This window comes from Dipodomys spectabilis, unplaced genomic scaffold, assembly GCF_019054845.1.
Source record: "Dipodomys spectabilis isolate Male_0828 unplaced genomic scaffold, ASM1905484v1 ptg000002l, whole genome shotgun sequence".
In the NCBI taxonomy this organism is placed as follows: domain Eukaryota; kingdom Metazoa; phylum Chordata; class Mammalia; order Rodentia; family Heteromyidae; genus Dipodomys; species Dipodomys spectabilis.
In genome coordinates this window covers 29,170,971-29,190,609 of record NW_024870679.1, presented here as the reverse complement: position 1 = coordinate 29,190,609, position 19,639 = coordinate 29,170,971, and the positions used below count along the sequence as shown (strand labels likewise).

The window sequence follows — 19,639 nt, the reverse complement described above, 5'->3', positions numbered from 1 at the left end:
ACTTGAGCCACAGTGCCACTTCAGGTTTTGGAATTGTTAATTGGAGATAAGAATCTCACAGGGACTTTTCTGCGATGGTTGGCTATGAACCTGGATACTCAGATCTCAGCCTCCTGAGTAGCTAGGATTATAGGCAGGAACCAGCGGTGCCCATTTTCCCATATACCTTTTTAATGACAGTTGTAAAACCTGTTTGATTTTCTTCTGTTTATTTGGTAGCTTGTTGAACAGTTTGACTTATTATTCATTCAGCAAGATCTTTTTTATTGAAAAGTAATTTTCAACGTATCTATCATAAAGTTCTAAGTACTTCTGAGAAATTTTGTTGTCCATTTGTTGTCCAAAAGCATTTTTAGTATAGTATATTATTACTTTTAGCAGTAATTTTTACCAGTTGGACAGAACTGATTTACCTAAAGGAATTAATTCTTGAGTGCCAAATTTCTAAGATAGTACCAAATTTCTAGGATAGGACAGTACCAAACTATGATTAAAAAATCATAATATGTATTATTAACTCATGTATTAACTCATATTAACTCATATTTTACGAACAGCAAAACCATAGGAGTACTCCTGAGATGAAAAGACAGAGAGCTGTGTATCATCTAGCTACTAGACTTGTTCAAACTGCTCGAAATTCTCAGTTGGATCCAGACAGGTTGCGAGTCTATTTAAGTAATCTCAAGAAGAAGTATGAAGAAGATTTTTCCCAGGATGAACAAGTTCCAGAACAGACTGAAGAATAACATATTCAAATAATGAAATAGTATATTTAATATGAAAAACCTAGAATTAATGTATCTCCCGAGAGCAAATACACTTGCTCATTTTGTAATAAAAATAATATGAACTAGAGTTTTCACCTATTTGTTCTACATGAAAAGTAATTGTTATAACTTGCCAAATAACAACTGTTTTTAAAGGATTCTTATGATATAAAAACTGTAATACAACACTTTAACAATTATTTATGATACTTTCCATTGTATTGAGTTTATACTTTCAAATTATTTATACTTTCAAAATATTGTCATAAATATTTTAGTTTAAAAGTCTTATTGAGTGTAGAAACGTGATCTTTGGCTTACATTTTTCTTTGAAGTAGTAATTTGAAGATGATGATGATAACTCATTTTCTTAACTAATATCCCTATATTCCAATCCTAGAGGATTCTCAAGTTCATTAAATGATACTGAGAATTTTTACAGTATTCTTTTTGATACTGTATAGTTTTAAAACATGAAAATAAACAAATCGTTGTTTGGTAATAAAGGCAGTAATTCTGGAAGGGGCAGTCCCACTACTGACCCATTATGTTTTCTGAATATCCAATAGTGCAGTTTGCTTAACTTTTATTTCTTTTTTTCCATCTTTATTAGACAAAAAACAGCAGAAATGTAATGTTGGTATGTTTATATGCATCATTTGATTCATATGGGACATTTTACAGAGCTGTTTTTTAATAACCATGTGAATTATCCTCCCATTGTGTTATAAGTTAGATCCTGTAGTTACAGAGAAAAATCTATTGAATAGGTATTTAAAAAGAGTATTTGCCTTTGAATTCTAATTTCATGAGGTAAATTCACAATGTTAACACTTTTAACATAACATTTTCATTTTGAAGTTATAAAGAAGAATAAAAACAGATTATTTTCTTTTTGTATTATAATGCATATAATTTATTCCACACTGCAGAAGATAATGGGTTGAGTCACCTATAGACTTAAAAATGATTGAGATTTAGGACATGATATAAAAAGACATTTTCTAATGGAATATTTAATACAACAAGAACTTACATGAGATTAATAGTTTATTAACTTCAAAGTCATACAATGGAAAGCATCTTTAAAGAACTTAGAATAAAGATGCATATTAGCTTTCTAAATTCAGGTAGTTCTGTAGACGAACAGGAATTAGAAGTGAAAATATTCCATTTGGGAGCATATTGTTGTTTAATAATTGAGTCCTGATGGTTATTCTGCAAAGATGTAGTAGTTCACATGGATCTTTGTATCTTGTTGAAGGGATATACTCCAACCAATTTGAAATAATTGGACGTCTTCCTAAACTCAGTTGTGTCTGAAAAAAATTACTTTTGTCATGTTAATCATTGGATTAATTCAGATTATTAACATCTTAAATTTAAATTCAGATAACAGGTCTTAAATGTATAAACCCCTTGTAATTTTTTCCAAAGTGTTTCCACTTGATACAAATGTTTTATTTCCATTTTATTCTCATAACGATAAAAGTTTTTGTAATACATATATGGAAACAGCAAAATTATATCTATGACTAGGAAAGTTTTTAATGTTAGATGGATTACACTTCTATTTTATCAGCTTCTCTTTTCAGAAGAGTTATCAAAATTGTCACACAATAGAATTATCTGGGAGACTATAAATGATCAGTGCTCAGGTTCTATTCCAGAAAGTTTGATTCTGTTGGTTTGGGGTTGGACATAGACTGTGTAAATTCTGAAAGTTCCCTAGATGGTTCCCCTGAGTGTAGAGTGAAAGTTAACACACAAAACCTGAGTAAAGTCCTCCCCAAGTATATCTATCTTCAGGATTTTGATAAGGTATATATTTAAGGATTTAGTTTCAGAGGTCAAATGTCAATAGATGGACTTAGATAGAAAGGATATTTCCTTATTACAGAGATAGTTTCCCATTAGAACCTTATACTTCCCAGGTTCTTTGACACTTTTATTGATTTGCTTATATTTGTCTATATTCATTAATTATTCAGCCAACTGTGATATATCCTCAGTATTATGGTAGGTGCTTGGAATAATTACTTAAAAGACCTGGGACTTAGATATAGAAATATCTAAATATGTATTTACAATAAAACATATGTGCTATGGTACAGAAATATGGAAATGCAAAGTGGAGAACAAAGTGTTAATCAATGTAATCTTTTCTACTCAAGCAGGTGATATTGGTCAATTCCATTGTAGTACTTTTCTACTATAGTTCTCCCTTGGGAATAACATTCGTGGAATCTGTTGAAAATTGGTATGTTCTTTAATAATTAAGCAGTCAGGACTAACACGGGCAACAACAAGCAACTGACTGTGCATGCAAAACAGTTTGTTTTATACATAGGTTAATAAAATAAGTTTGCCAATTTATTTATCTTACAATTGGCCCAAGTGTTAAAATTGAGACATTTAAAAAGCAGCAGAGTTATAAATCCCATTAGTGTATTTCGAAAGTTACTCTATTGTTCTGTTGGTAATTTAACTGGTTGAAATTTACAGGAGTAGACAGGCACCAGTGGCATATGCCTGTAAACCTTCCTACTCAGGAGGCTGAGATCTGAGGATCACAGTTTTAAGCCAGCCTGGGCAAAAAAGTCTGTGAGACTCTTCTCACAAATTAACCACCAAAAAGATCTGTGTCTCAATTGGTAGAATGCTAGCCCTGAGCAAACATAGTTTAGGCCCTGAATTCAAGCCCCAGGACTGGCAATCATTAATTTACATCAATTTACAGGAATGTTTCTATTAAGCAGACATTTCTTCCTATGGACAAATATAATTTAGTATTTATAAATACTAAATTAAATTTAGTTAAATTTAGGAACGATGATCATTGACTAATAGAGTTGATTCTTTTCCCTGTACTTGAAGATATCTTCAACTGAATATTTTAAGCCTTCATATTTCTATAATGCTTAAAATTGTCTATTTTAAATAAAAAAATCTATTTCTTAGTATATGCTTATAGTTGTAGAAAGAAACACAATACTCATTTTCTCAGGTTTATAAAATCAAAACTTTGAGGTGATGGACTCATTTAAAATTTAAAATTTTGTCCTAAGAGGCAGAAATCAGTCATACTGATTAACTTGTCATAGATATAACCTAAACATTAAGAATTAACTTTATTTCTGTCTCCACAGTTATATGTTAAAATATGTCAATATTTGAGCCCAAATACAGAGAACAATATTTTGCTTACCTCTATTTCCTTGATTGAAATGGTTGAAAGTACTCTGGAACATAGCATTAAGCATGTTTTGGCATCTTCCTGGATATCAATTAACTCATGATCAACCATTATTCTCACTCTTGAAGGGTACAGCAATATTGTTAAGACAATGTTGATAGGGTTTTTTTCTCTTTCTAAGATCCCATATTGCAGGAGTATTTTTAAGATATTCGACTGTCTTGTCTGAGCTACATAAAGGAGAGGAGTGATGCCACTTAGTGGGCTTGGACAGTATACTGGTGTGAAAGTTCTGGAATCAAGCAAAATAGAAGCTTATTGGCTATATAATTAAATGTGATTAACACTGTAGTGATAGTAATAAATAATAAAAAAGTAAATAATAAAAAAGCAAAAAATAATAATGTAATATTAAATGCAAATAGGCTTAAATTTTAATGTACACTTTCACATATTATATAATTTATGTTTCTATATAACGTGTGTTAAAGAAAATTTTACATTGTATAAATTTAGGCAAAACTAAAGCTTAAAAGTACCACACAGGTAAAATTCCCTTTACCCTTGTAAAAATAAAAAAAATTACAGTACAGGGAGGTATTTTTTCCTTCAGATATAGCTGTTTTGTATTTCTCATCTGATAAACCCATACTGAATAGAAAAGTATTATAAAACTGATTATAAAGCTTGGAAAGTTTAGGCTTGAAGATATTTTATTTCACTTTATTAATAGAATTATGTGATCATTTTGATATCTCCTTATTTTTGTTCTCTATCATATATCACACATGAGCTTGAATAGAGATTGCAAATTAAATGAAAAAGGAATAAATGAAACTATTTCTAGTTTTTTGTGTTAATAAAATTAGAAATGATGTTCATTGGCCTAGAAATATAAATTATGGTGAAAACTATATCAGGTGCCTCAACAAGCAGAATTTTAACTTCTTCCATTAAGAATAAAGTTTGAGGGGCTGGGAAGGTGGCTCAGTGGTAGAGCGCTTGTCTTGCAAGCCTGAGGCCCTGGGTTCGATTCCTCAGCACCACATAAGCAAAAAGAAAAAAGCCGGAAGTGGTGCTGTGGCTCAAGTGATAGAGCGCTAGCCTTTAGCTGAAGAGCTGAGGGACAGTGCCCAGGCCCAGAGTTCAGGCCCCATGACCAGACCCAAAAAGAATAAAATTTGAAATTTCCTCTAGTTAGCCCGTTCTACATGTGAATTTCAAGACCAAGCTGGCCTACAGAGAGAGAATCTATTTCAAAAACAAAACAATCCCTTCTAAAATTATCTTTTTCCTAGAGTGCCATATAATGGCTAGACTTGAAATATTCTCCCCTCCTCATGTAGAAAAGAAAAATTTACTTAAGTTTTTCTAAAGTTATATTGTGTTATACGTTTCACTTAAAATAATCTTTTGTGGTTACTATTTAGTGGGCTATGTAAATGTCAACACAGTATTAGGTCTGACCAAAGGGAATTTTATACTAATAAGACTTAATTTTGCTAGATATGATATGATTTTAGTACTAATCAAAGAGAAATTTGATTAATAATCTTGCCTCTTAGCTTGGCTGACAACTAAAATCTAGTTTGTACAATAGCATGAAAAGTGTTGTATTGGTTTTAAATAACTATGCAGAGTAAGGGGAAGAGAACTTTAAGGCTGCATGTATTGAAATGAGATGGAGAAAGCACTCATAATAGTGTAAACAGTGGGAACTGTTTTGAATCTCCTAGCTGTGTGATCTTGACCAACTCAGTCTCTCAAGCTGTTTTCTCATATATTTTTAATTTACTCATTCCTTCCTTAACTACTTACTTGTCTAGAGCATATGACCATAGCGATAAAAGTTGCAGTCCTTGATTATTATCAAGGAAATTAGACAATTCAATACAATAAATACAAGGGAATAATCACTCTGACAGTATGCTTGAAGTACTCTAGAAGCATTGAGGAGTGATGAAACACTCCCTGGAAAAATGATTTCCCATGAACTGAGACGTGAAGGACTAGTTCATGTTTTCTAGTTAGATTAGGAATAGGTCACTGTTAGGATTGGCTTCACTATATAAACATGCTATATTCAATGAGTTGTTTTCAAACTGTCTTAAAGACAGTTAATGATGATCCCTTAAAGGAAAGGGATCATCTGTGGTCACAGTTAATTTTAGGGCTCTAGAGTCCTCTTTCCTACTGGGTCCCTAGTCAGGAGCTCCAATCACTAGCCTTAGAGCTTATCTCCAAACCTTCTCTGTACTCTGAAATGCAAGAAAACTATGATCTAAACAAATAATATAGGATGGTGCAAAGTAACTTAGGTCCTACCTTAATTCTGCTACTAGCATATGTATATCTGTGTCTCTTTACCTATTTTTCATTTTTCCTTGAATAATCTCTGTCCTTTTTACTTTTTAACATACACTTCCAACACATACCAAAGTTAAACTCAAAGTACTTCTATATTACATGTTTTAATACGTTTTTATTGTGAAAATACTGTACAGAGGGGTTACAGTCACATGAGCAAGGTAATGAGTACATTTCTTATGAAGCATTGCTGCCTCCTCCTTTGTTTTCCCCCTACCATCCCTTCCCTCCCACCTCCACAACTACACTTCCCCCCACCCTACCCCTCCCACCCCTGCCTAAATTGTAAAGTTTGTTTTTCAACATAGTGTCTTGTACATCGCTTTGTTACAGTGGGTCAACCTGTATCCCTATTTAAACATTTTGTTTTTTCCCTTCCCCTCCCCAAATTATTTTGACATTAAATACAGTGAAAACAGGGGTTATAACATAGGGGAGGAACATACAAAGCAACAAAAAATCACATGGTACCTTATAAATACATTAGAAACAATAGCAAGAAAGACAAAACCACATGTGTCCCTATCTTGGGGTTCATTTCACTTAACTTCATCTTTATCTGGTCATATGTACATATTATAGGTACCTAATATTCTAAACCAGTACTGTACCTAGCTCTCACATTGTCTCATTGTATATATTCTCCTAAAATTGAGAGACATTGCTTTTGGAAGACTTCGTTGTTGTTGTTGTTGTTGTTGTTGTTGTTGGTCATGGGGCTTGGACTCTGGGCCTGGGTGATGTCCCTGTGCTCTCCAGCTCAAGGCTTGAACCATAGCACCAAATAGGTTTTCTGGTGGTTTATTGGAGATAAGAGTCTCAAGGACTTTCCTGCTTCAGCTGGCTTTGAACCATGATAGTCAGATCTCAGTCTCCTAAGTAGCTAGGATTACAGGAGTGAGCCACCAGGGCCCGGCTTGGAAGATTTTTTTCTAATAAACTTCTTTGAAGGCAGTTGCCCTAAACTTATTCTTCTTGAGGTATGCTTCACTTCCTTCCCTTAACTTCTTATCATTTTGAAAAATCTATGAAATATCTTTAAACTTCCATTTTCTCATCTTCAAAGTAAATTATTGAACAACATGATTTGTAAAACTTAAGCCTCAGTGGCTTTAAAGGGCGGTAATTTTTGTTGACATGGATTGGGAGAAGATCTTCACTAGCCATACAACAGACAAGGGGTCTCATATCTAAAATATACCTGGAACTCAAAAAATTAAATCCCCCTACAACAAATCCTCAAAGAAAGAACTGCTAAAGACTTAAAGAGAAACTTCTCCGAAGAGGAAAGAAGAATGGCCAATAGACACATGCAGAAATGCTCAACCTCCCTATCCATAAAAGAAGTGCAAATCAAAACAACATTGAGATACCACCTTACCCAGTTAGAATGGCTATAATCAAGAACTCTAGTAACAACAGATCTGGAGGGGATGTGGACAGAAGGGAATCCTACTACATTGTTGGTGGGAGTGTAAACTTGTTCAACCATTTTGGAAAGTAGTATGGAGGTTCCTCAAAAGACTCCACAAAGAGCTCCCCTATGACCCAGCAATCCCACTTTTGGGCATTTACCCAAATGATCACAAGACCATACTAAAGCTACCAGTACAACTATGTTTATTGCAGCAGCATTATTTACCATAGCTAAGATATGGAACCAACCCAGATGCCCCTCAGTAGATGTATGGGTCACAACTGTATTTCTAAGAACCTAGAATAAAGCTAGGTTCATGGCAAGCAATCAAATATTTATTTCGATTTTTTAAAAATCCAATTGTGGGTGATGTATAATCATTTAATGTTTTCAAATCCAATGCAATTCATTCATCCTACAGTTCTTAAGAAAGTATTTAACTTAAGTGCTTTATAAGTCTGGGAATTCAGGAAACAGAAAAAAATACACTGAAAGTGGTTATTGTTAAGTTGTATAGATAAAAGATGGCTAATGAATATTAAAATTGGTATTACCTATAGAAGGTATTGAAAGAATATTGTAAAATGTTGAAAACATGACTAAAACTCAGCTAGGCTTAGAATGATTTTTAAAAGTAAAATCTGTATCCAAATGACATATGATTAATCCTCATGCTTAAAAGAGTATAGTATGATAAACCAAAATTTGCTTAATGGGTACTGACAGTTAATTATAACAGTATTTATATGAATGGAATGAGGCAAGCAAAGCAAGAATCAGTTTTTAAATGTGAGGTTAATGAACTGAACCTTGCATCTGAAAACCTGTCATCTATGCTTATGAAATGGGGCATAATATTTCCATATTGACATTCAGAGGATGATTTAGTTTTGTAGCTATAATTATATCTGATTTTTCTACACATTCTCCTTTGGTTTCTAATAGCTACTTCTCCATAATAATTTTATATCTGTGATATTTAATGTAGTAGACTTGCTTTTTTATTAATAAGTTTTTTTTATTGTGAAAGTACCATACAGAGTGGTTACAATTACATGAGCAAGGTAATGAGTACATTTCTTGTCATTGTTGCCTCCTCCTTTGTTTCCCCTTACCATCCCTGCCCTCCCAGATCCACCCCCCACTCTTAGTTGTTTTCCTTGTACTTGTTCAGAATTGTCATCAAGTTACCCATCAATCTCTTTGTCTATTCCTTCTCAACTGTACTGCATTAGCCCCTTTTCTTTTGTATCTTCTTCTTCAGCATCAACATGCACATTGCCTTTTGACCAGTTTCCATTTGGATATCCTTGGGCAATTTCACCCATGACCATAACTCCCAACTATTGTCTACTCATTTATTCCAACAAAGAGCAAATGCAAATGCATTCCAGGTACTACTATTTTAGGTGTTTGTGATATGTCAGTGGGCAAAACTAAAATTTCTGTCATCTTGATTATGTTATCATGTGGGATGACTAACAATAAAGTATGAACACAGCAAACAAGCAAATTTTATAAAGTTAGAAGGATATAAATGCTGTGAAAAATAAACTACAGATTCTGGGAGGTACTTTGATGGCACTTTCCAATTTTAAATAAGGTAAGCGGAGAGGACCTTACTATTAGTTGGTTTCTGGACAGAGACTAAAAGGAAGCAAAGACGTTGAGCATGTAAATATTTAAAGATACAAACATAGAGAAGTGTGGCTGGAGTGGTGAAGAAAGAACAAGGGAGTCAAAGTGACTGAAAGGTAGAAAGTACATGATAGTGAATAGCAGGATATGGGACTGAGGAGATGGGATGTCATGTCATGCAGAAACTTAGTCACCTTTTATCTAAAAGAGATGTATGGAGCCACCGAAAGTTTAGGGTAGAAAATAGCACAATCTATCCTATGTTGAGAATTTGTTTGATACACAAGGAAAATAAAACATTTAACTTAGAACAGAGTGATAGCATTGGAGGTGGCTATCCTGTGTAAATTGCTTGTCACTGCAACCAACATTTATCCTAACAAATGTTGATATAAGAGAATTACATTAAAATGGCACTATATATCTATCCACACACTGAACCTCTATGCCTGTATATTTCTTAGACAGTTCAAACTCAGTCTAAAATTGACTTTATGGGTCATTTGTGATATTTTTATAAGTGTGTGACATGGCCATTAGAGTAAGCTGGATAATGTCCCCTCAGTATGACCAAAGAGGCTTTCCAGATGTAATTAAAATCTTGAAATGAGAAGGGAGCATACTGTAGTCAAGGAAGGAGGGAGAGGGTCACATTGTAGAGAAACATTACTGTCCTCTCGATGGCAAAGGAAAACCAAATGGAACTGCTGAAACAGGTTTTCAGAGTCAGGGACCTCCTCTCAAGATGACAGCATCCACAGTGATGGGTGTTGGGGCACTGCACACGAACCTTGGTCAGCCAATTGCTCTTCTCCTAAAAATTCCTTGGACCTCAGTGGCTAATTGAGCTGAGAGAACACTTTGTACATTTTGTCATATATGAAAGTGCACTATACCTTTTGACAAAGATACTGGTTTCACAACAGTCTGGATTGGATTCAGTGTTCTTCAGAAGAACTTCAGAATGGAATACAAGGGAAAATCATAGTATTGAGGGAGTAAAGCTCCACATTCAAGCTCAAAGACCAAAAAATGTACAATGGGATCAAACATTAGATGAAGACAAATATTTCTGAAAAATTATTATTCATTAAGTAAAGCAAACAAAACTGAAAAATGTCATTTAGATCTCTAGAACTATAAAATAACAAATTTATGTTGTTTTCAGACACTAAGTTTGTGGCAATTTGTTATAATGGCAACAGGAAACTAATATGATAATCAACTAGTCTCAAAATTCAGTCTTTCCTATCTTTGATTTTCTACTTCTAATCACTTTCTGTGCCTTACTAATCTACTTAAAAGATATCTTTTGCTCCCATTACTACTGATTCAGGTTAAGATTTCATTGTAACTTATTGGAACAGCAGTGATGTCAAAAGATTCCATGAGCAAGGAAGATTATGGCAAAGTAGATTATTTCTCCCTTAAAATTATTATAAACATTTACGTAAATATGTTGTGTACATTCAACTTCCATAACTCCTCTAACCACTTCCCTCTATCAAATAAACTTCTCCCCATTCTTCCTATAGGATTCTGGGGACAGTTATTGTTCCTTGTTTGGATAGCCCACTAATTAGTACCATTGTATTCTTGCTTCCTAGAATCCAGTCTCTCTTGGGGGTTGAGCAATCTCTTCATTCTATATGTTTTGCCTTTATTAACTGGTCATCACCATACATTTCAAATTTAGCTGGATGTGGTGGTACACAACCATAACCCCAGGACTGGGGAGATGGAGCAGGAGGATCATGAATTCCAGGCAAGCCTGAAGCACATTGCAAGATCTTATCTAAAGTTTTTCATGGTTTCATTTCCAGGCTTCATCTGTTGTCACTACCTGATTCTCATCTCACTTTGTAGCTATTAGTAAACTGCCTATAGTCATTAGATACAATATGGATTTCTGTTGGTCTTTACTTGTCTAGATTTTATTTCTTTTCTCTTCCTTTCCTTTCTTTCTTTCCTTCCTTCCTTCCTTCTTTCTTTCTTTCTTTCCTTTCTTTCTCTTTCTTTCTTCTTTCTTTCTTTCTTTCTTTCTTTCTTTCTTTCTTTCTTTCTTTCTTTCTTTCTTTCTTTCTTTCTTTCTTTCTTTCTCTCTCTCTCTCTCTCTCTCTCTCTCTTTCTTTCTTTCTTTCTTTCTTTCCTTTCTTTCTTTCTTCTTTCTTTCTTTCTTTCTTTTTCTTTGCCAGTCCTGGAGCTAGAACTCAGGGCCTGAGCACTCTGTCCTTTCTTCTTCTTCTTCTTCTTCTTCTTCTTCTCCTCCTCCTTCTCTTCCCTCCTCCTCCTCTTCCCTCCTCCTCCTCCCTCCTCCTCCTCCCTTTTCTTCCCTCCTCCTCCTCCCTCCTCCTCCTCCTCCTCCTTCTTCATTTTTGTTGGTCATGGGGCCTGAGCTCTGGGCCTGAGCACTGTCCTCAGCTAGCACTCTACCTCTTGAGCCACAGCACCACTTCCATTTTTTTCTGCTTATGTGGTGCTGAGGAATCAAATCCAGGGCCTCGTACATGGGAAGCAAGCACTCTACCACTGAGCCACCTTCCCAGTCCCTAGATTGTATTTCTTCAAGGGAAAGAAAATGAAAACCCTAAGACATCTTGAGAGCCTTCTCAAATTATATACCCTTTCCAAACTATTAAAAATTTATTTTTCTGTTCTCTCTCCCTTCACATGCTTCTATTTATAATGTAACTGTAATTTTTTTGTATTTTTCACTCACTTATGTTAGATCTCCAAAATCAGAAATATGGAAATTCTTTATAGTTCCAACAAATAACACAGTACCTCATACTTGGAAAATGTTACTTTAATTGAATAACATCATCTTTTTAGCTGGTCATAATTTGTTTCCAGCAATTCTGAACTCAGGGCTTTTCCCTTGCTATACAGGCACTGTACTGTTTGAATCATGTCTCCAGCTCTTACAATCTATCTACATGGTGACATTTGTTTGTTGAAGGCTTGTTGTGAAAATGGAGACAAGTTCTTTTCCTCATTTATTGTATCTTCTACCCCAGGGATTATATAAACATGCCATTATTATACTAGGGAAGTTATCAAATTGGAGTGTATAGAAGGAAGGGTGACAAAGAAAGATGCTGTTATAGGAATAAAATATAACAAGTAGTAATTAATGTCATTATGAAGACATAAGAGCTGCGCTCAAATATTGTATAGGTTTTAGGATGGAAGAGAGTCAGGTAGATTTTATTCTTTATAGCTATAGGCATAGAAGTGGAAAAATGGAGATAGATTTGAGCACACTGTGAGGAAGGAGAACGAAACTGTATCAAAATTCACTTTATGATTTAACAAAAGTGTCTTTGAACACTTGCTATGTATTAGGCATAGTTTTAGGCACCAAAGAGTCAATGAAGATTCCTGCTCTCACACAGCTTATAAGCGAGGGAAAATGCTGAACATACAAACAGCAAATCAAAGGATGACTGATCAATCCTGTGCAGAGAATGAAAATAAAATGCTGATAATGACTGGCTGGCTTTTTTGCATTATATAATAAGGGCAGATCTCTCTGAGAGATGATATTTGCACTGATTTATCTGGTAGGAAGCAGCCATAGGATGATCTGAGGGAGGAAGATTTTTAAGCCAAGGAAGCAGTTCTACGGCCTTAAGGCAGGAGAGAACTTTTAGGATATTTTTAAAAAAATCAGGTTTGCTAGATGAAATAGTGGTCAAAACGGAGAATAACAAGACTTGAGAGGAATTAGGGTCATTCATGTAGGGCTTTATAGAAAGAGGTGTTCTTGACATATTTATACTGGTAAAATCTTGAAACGGTTTCAGCATGGGCATTAAGAGCTACTTTATGCTTTAAAAATACTGTTCAGATGTCCACTTGGAGTATATTATATAGATTGTGAGGGAAAAGTAAAAGCTGGGATGATCTTTAAAATCTATTGCTGATGTCTAGGCAAGAAATGATGGTAGCTTCACCTGGGATAGAAATGGAGCAGATGAAAATAAGAAGAATTAGGACATGTCTTGGAGATAGTCAAAATAATTGTCTTCCTCACTATGTACTAAAATCTGTCTCTATTTTTTCCACTTCTATGCCTATAGATACAAAGAACAAAATCTACCCAACTTTCTCTTCCACACGAAAACTTATACAATATTTGAGTTACAACTCTTACATCTTCATAATGACTATTCTACTACCTGCTAGCTTTTATTCCATAACAACATCTCTCTTGCTCACCCCTCCTTGTATACATGTATACACTCCAATTTATTAAATTCCCTAGTATAATAATGTGTTTACATAATCCCTGGGGTAGAAGAGATTGGCAGGAAAAAAAGAATCAAGATTAAACCCCAAATTTCTGGCTTCATCAATGGAATAGAGCAACAAGGGCTATTAATAAGACTGAAATTTCAGGGGAAGGATTTTATTGGTAGAGAGTGGGATTAGTTAACTCAATGTTATCTTTTGTTTGTATTAGGTTTGAGATGCCGTGCTGCAATGAAGGTAGACAGTAGAGGGAGTCTGGAGCTCAAGAAAGGTCAGAGCTACAGAGATTTGTGATTAATTGATATATTAAGATTATGCAACTGGAGAAATCCTTTCAGGAAACTGAATATGAGGGAAACAGAAGATCCAAAGCAAAAACCTAACTCACGTCAGGAAAGTTAACTCACGAATGGTATAGTTGTTCAAGCAAAGATGTGGGAACCATAGAGGGATGTCCTGCCAGAGGTTACTGCCAGAATAAAGGGTTGCCAATAAATTCTCAGACGGCTCAAATTTAAAATTCTGTGACAGTGAAAATTCCAAATAATGTGATAAGTAGAATTGGCTAGTAATGAGTTTGACCTTGTGAGTGCATCTAAGTCAAAATTTATTAATTTAAAATCTGTCTCTTAACTGGCTGCTAATTATATATAATATAGCTCAGGTATAGAGGATTTGCTAAGCAAGTGCAAGGTCCTGGGTTCAACCACCAGCACTACACACACAGACAAAAAAGCTGTTAATGGTCCTCTATCATCATTGGAATTTTTCCTCTCTCCTCCATATTTTTTCATTTATTTTATTCTCTATTTTACTACTTTTTTCTTTCCCATGGGCTTTTCAAAGCACATAGGCATTACTTACCCTAGCTTTTGACACTATGAATCCCTGCTATAACTCCAAATATAATAGTAACTTAAAACAACACCCCAAAAGTGATAATTAGATGGCTATTTGTTGATAGTTCCAAACCACAACTCTTGTTTTATGCGCATGAATAATCATTAAGGAACATAATGCCAGAGTTCTCCAATAGCACAGTAAAACACAATTAACAAACATCTCTGCTTTCTGCAGAACTTAAACTGTTCTTATCTGTCTACTGTACACCAGAGTGTGTCCATGTGCTTAGCGCAGTGCTACCCACATGATGTGAGCAATAAACACTGCCTTGAATGAACAAATGCACATCTGGTCTAATCAAACTAATACATAAACCCAAAGAATAAGTTGAGTTAGACTAAGTACTTGGGAATCTGTTTCAGACTCTACAGAGAGATCACAACGCAATCTTTTTATAAGACCTTCAGTATATTTATTAGTAGGTTGACATATTTGGACTGTTGCACACTGTAACATGTCATTGGCTCTTATTTTGCTCAATTGTAGAGAATGTGGAGTCAACTTTAACCATGTTTAACATAAAAATAGAACTTTTTAATACGCTTAATAAGTTTTAAAATGTTTTATAAGTTTTAATAATATTCTAAGTAAAGGATGGAAGGGGTGCACAACACTCATAAGTCACATGTTGAAGGAAACCACATTTGTATAATTAGGTAAAGATAATAAAAATTTAAAAATATATTACAATGAAGATGTATATACATTGTCACTTGTGCTTTGAAAATCAACTTACACATACATAAACATATAACTTCAGTGTATGAAAAAGGAAGAGGTCATAGTATTAGAGAAAACAGTATCTTTGTGTAGTTAGGGAAACATACTTATTTTTTTTAAACCTACATTTTCTTACACTACATTTCCTTGAACAGTAATATGTAAGCTGTATAGTACAAGACTGCAAATAAATCATTAGGGTATAATGTACACACAAGTAAAACATTATTTTTCATATAATTCAGGAATGTAAGAGTAAAGAAACTATTGAGCAACTAAGTCAATATTTCTTATTCCTACATAAGCACTAGATGTACAACTTTTTGAAAAAAGGAGTACTGTACTCTTATAAAAATAAGCTTGTTACTCTATTGTAAAAACAGTTGAGATTATTACCTCCATATAAGTGCCAAATTACAGCTTCTGTCTTGAACATAGTCTTTGGTTTTCTTGAGGAGCAATTCCACAAAGTCAGGATTACCTTTTCTGGCAAAAACCCAGTATAGAATTGTATTCACACATATTTCAGTAAATTCAAGATTAAAATTTAGTTCAAAACGGTATCCCGATTTTTCCACAAATGCAATATAGTCTGTGAGTAGTATGTCAAACCCATCGAGGTCGACATACCTCAAAATTTTTGCCAGTGTTCGGTAAATCCTAGGTTCATAGCAATGATATCCCCACTGACCCAAAAATTGCAAGGATGGTCGCTTAACAATTTTTTCAATGAGATTGCAGAATATATTGCCTCTTGGAAAAGAAGTCTTTCGACATAGTTTAGAAGATTTACTCATTGCTTCGTAAGGCCCAGTGTAGATACAATGTCACAGGTAGTCATACTCTGTCCCTCCCGTTACATATTTTGATATGTTACACTCAGAAAGTGCCCTTTAAGCTGCATGCAGGAAAAAAAACAGATGCATTATTACCAGGACTTACTGGATGACATCACAATCGATGAAGATCTGTCATCAGCATGGGTCAGAAATTTGGGATATTATATGTAACTTGGAGATATTTGAGAGCGACACTCAACAAACGGTAGGCAGGAGAGCTAAGCTATAATATTTTTAACTTTCCCAAAATTCAGCTTGGTCTTGTGTGCTTTTCAAGTGTTCAAAGCACTGTTTATATATTAGACTAACTGATACTGTTCTCATGTTCTCCATGAATTCTTCTTGTTCTCAATTATCATTGGTTATTTCTCTTATTTTATAGTTGAGGAGATTGTTTAGTCACTATGTTGTCCCTCTGAGGGAGAAAGTGTAATGCAATATTAAGAAACTTAATTCCAGAATTTTGGATTTTATAGAAATGATTTCTCTTTGAACCAGGCAAAATATATACACTTTGGGCATTAAAGGTACTTCTTGCTTGAGGGTTGGAGGTTTTTCCTAATGATTATAGTACTTCCCTACCATTTGTGAGGCCCTGAATCTGACAAAAAGACTTCAAGTTCATATTCTTGACCTAGTAAAATAAAGGAAAATATGTCACAATTGTGTCATCATTGTTTACTAGTTCATGTTTCTTCTACCTTTTTATTACCATTCACAAAATGATGAGTCTTAATTCTAATAATCCTGGGTATATGTATTTGTATTCTAAAGGTAGCTTAATGCGTGATTTCTCTTTAGCAAGAGGAAATTATAACTTTGGGTTCATTCTGATAGGCTGCATTAGATTTTGTAAATTCTGAACTTTTCATCATGATAACAATACATGTTGTCATCTCTCCAAAACAAGTATTTAATCCTTTTTCTCCATTTTCTCTTTTGTCATTTTCTCCATCTCAAAATACGTTTTCTTTTTGGGTCCGATCATGGGGCCTGAACTCTGGGCCTGGGCGCTGTCCCTTCAGCTCTTCAGCTCAAGGCTAACGCTCTACCACTTGAGCCACAGCGCCACTTCCTGCTTTTCTCTTTTTGCTTATCTGGTGCTGAGGAATCGAACCCAGGGCCTCAGGCATGCAAGGCAAGCGCTCTACCACTGAGCCACCTTCCCAGCCCTCAAAATACATTTTTAAAATCATTAAAATATTTGTGTTGACTTGTCAAACTTGAAACATAATAGAGTCCGTGAAAATCTCTGAGATACTCATGTTAGTATTTTTATCAGTAGTATTTCAAGTATTTTATACTATTTATATATGGATATTCATATATAAATAAATTGACATTTTTATACTAATGGAATAATTGATTCTATGAGCTGATTTTTATTTACATAACAATGTATTTGTGGACACTTTTGTACAAGCATATGTAACTCTTAAAACCCACTTACTGAATTCTTGTTGCTGTTTAAGTACTTTACATATTAAATCCTTCAATATTTTTAATAACTCCATAGATAAGGAAGCTATGGTAAATAGCTTCATGGGCAAGAATGACTTGCTCAAGATGAAATGTCTACCATGTAGTGAAACTAATGTTTCAGGAAAAATGGGTTTAGAACCTTTACTTCTATTCTCTTAGTTATTCAAAAAGTGAGACCTACCTTTTCTTTTCTTTTGTTTTTTATTTAGTATTACACCACCTAATATTTATTGTTTAATATTTTTTATCATAAAGATACTGTACAGAGGGGTTACAGTTACATGAGTATGGTAATGAGTTCTTTTTTTTTTTTTTAACCAGTTCTGTGGCTTGAACTCAGGACATGGGCTCTGTCCCCAAGCCTTTCTGTGCTCAAGGCTAGCTCTCTACCATTCTCAAGAGGTAGAGTGTTTTTTTCTTATGTGGTACTGAGGAATTGAACTCAGAGCTTCAAGCATGCTAGGCAAGCACACTCTCATTTTTATGGCTAGTTTATGAATAAATTCGTCATGAAAGAAGAGCTCTATAAATATCAATAAAACAAAGAAGATTAATCCTATTTGGGAGTCAAAGTAGTTCAGAATATACATGAAAGGAATGACAGTGTAAATGTCTGGACTACTGAATTGAGTGAATTTTCTTCATTTCCTTTATACATTTTTTTTCAATTTGAATGTCAGTATGTTAATTTTTATAAGTAAAAAACTAGTCATGTTCATGTTGATTATAATAACCAGAACATAATAGGTCATAATAGTACTGATGAGTTATTTATTTTTTTTAAAACTTATAACCATTACTGAAAATGAATATTAAAAACAGTTGAAAAAGTACTGTTTTGATTAACATATATTGAATTCTGATTAATAATTCCTGCTGAAATATATTGAGCTCTTAATTACTTAAAAACAATACTAGACAAGTGTTTATATATGCCTTTTGTCATTTAATTCTCATGTTATTCTGTAATATTATACCCACTTTATGGCTAAGGCTTATTATTAGATTATTAAGTCAGATGTCATACAGCTAGGAGCAGTGACGGGAACCAAAATTCTACTAACAATTCAGGTTCTTTGTGCTCAGCTGCCTTCACATAGCCAAATGTATCTAATATGTCTCTTCTTCATGAAAATTCCTCAAAAATGTTTGTTTAATGGCACTACAAATATTTTCAATAGCTTTAATAAATGTTTTGTCTTAAAGAAAAATATTACACATATCATTCCTACATTTTATTTTGAGAAATGGTGAGATTCTGTGTGCTTGCTCTTGAGACAGGCTTGCTTTGTAAAAGCCCAGGCTGACTCCAACTCATGATCCCCCTGCCTCAGCCTCCCTAGTGCTGTAATTCCAGACATGTTTCACCAGGTTTGGCAAGCTAACTTTTTTTAAAAATGATTTAAAATTAACGTAAGAATAAAATGTATATTGACCTCTATGTGTTGTATATCAAGAGCTTCATAAGTCCCTGTGTGATCTGGAAGATTTACACTTGAAATCATTATCACACAATAATCCTTTAAGTATTTTTCCTTTAGTAAATCCATCACATTTTGTTCTTAAGAAAACAGATTAGAAGAATCTCAGAGCAATAGGGACGAAGGAAGTTAAATGTCACAACCTCCTGACAGGAGTTCTTTTGCTCTACCTGGATAGAAATTACAGGCAGGTCAGGACGTACATGCAGGTGTCAGAGTAGATGACAATGAACAGTAACAGGCAGGCCTGGATCTTTGCCAGTTAGGACACTGGCCCAGTGTTTGGACCTCAGGAGTCCAATCTGAGGTCTGTGTTGCTAAGGTGGCAGCATGAGTTTGGGAACTCAGGCCCAAACAGCTACATAGAGCTTGGAGTCCTAGTATAAACTCCCTTTGTACCCAGGTGATCAAATATTCTCTGCTGCCAGTCACTGCTTACGTTTACCATTCCTGCCAGTTTTTCCTGGGCTACTCAGCTTGCTGGCCTGTTGTTGCACTGCAGTCAGTCAAGCTTCCTTCCAAGCCATTCTTGTTTCCTTTTTCATTCTCTGCTCAGCAAAGGCCAAAAAGAC

The 19,639-nt window shown here is 34.4% G+C and overlaps 2 protein-coding genes across 2 annotated transcripts in view; one reads left to right on the top strand and one right to left on the bottom strand.

Annotated features, from left to right (window-relative positions):
* The window catches only part of Msh4 (mutS homolog 4), a 72,738-nt gene extending 71,989 nt beyond the window's left edge, over positions 1-749 (top strand). The window contains exon 20 of the mRNA XM_042684862.1: positions 558-749. Coding sequence (XP_042540796.1) covers positions 558-749 — 192 coding nt within the window. The remainder of the gene's footprint in view (positions 1-557) is intronic.
* Positions 750-1,882: 1,133 nt separating this feature from the next.
* On the bottom strand, positions 1,883-16,062 carry Asb17 (ankyrin repeat and SOCS box containing 17). Its single transcript, XM_042684895.1, has 3 exons — positions 15,662-16,062; positions 3,979-4,258; positions 1,883-2,089 (listed from the first exon to the last, which is right to left on the bottom strand). Exons 1-3 carry the CDS (start codon positions 16,060-16,062, stop codon positions 1,883-1,885), a joined length of 888 nt encoding a protein of 295 aa, XP_042540829.1.
* Positions 16,063-19,639: the final 3,577 nt, after the last annotated feature.

Bases quoted from the DNA above. Each gene is read 5' to 3' on its own strand.
- Asb17 (XM_042684895.1), bottom strand. From the start codon at position 16,062: ATGAGTAAATCTTCTAAACTATGTCGAAAGACTTCTTTTCCAAGAGGC. The intron at 4,259-15,661 runs GTAATAATCTCA...GCTTGATTCCAG, and splicing joins AATTTGGCACTTATATGGAG to AACTTTCACACCAGTATACT. The intron at 2,090-3,978 runs GTAAGCAAAATA...AATTTTTTTCAG, and splicing joins TTTCAATCAAGGAAATAGAG to ACACAACTGAGTTTAGGAAG.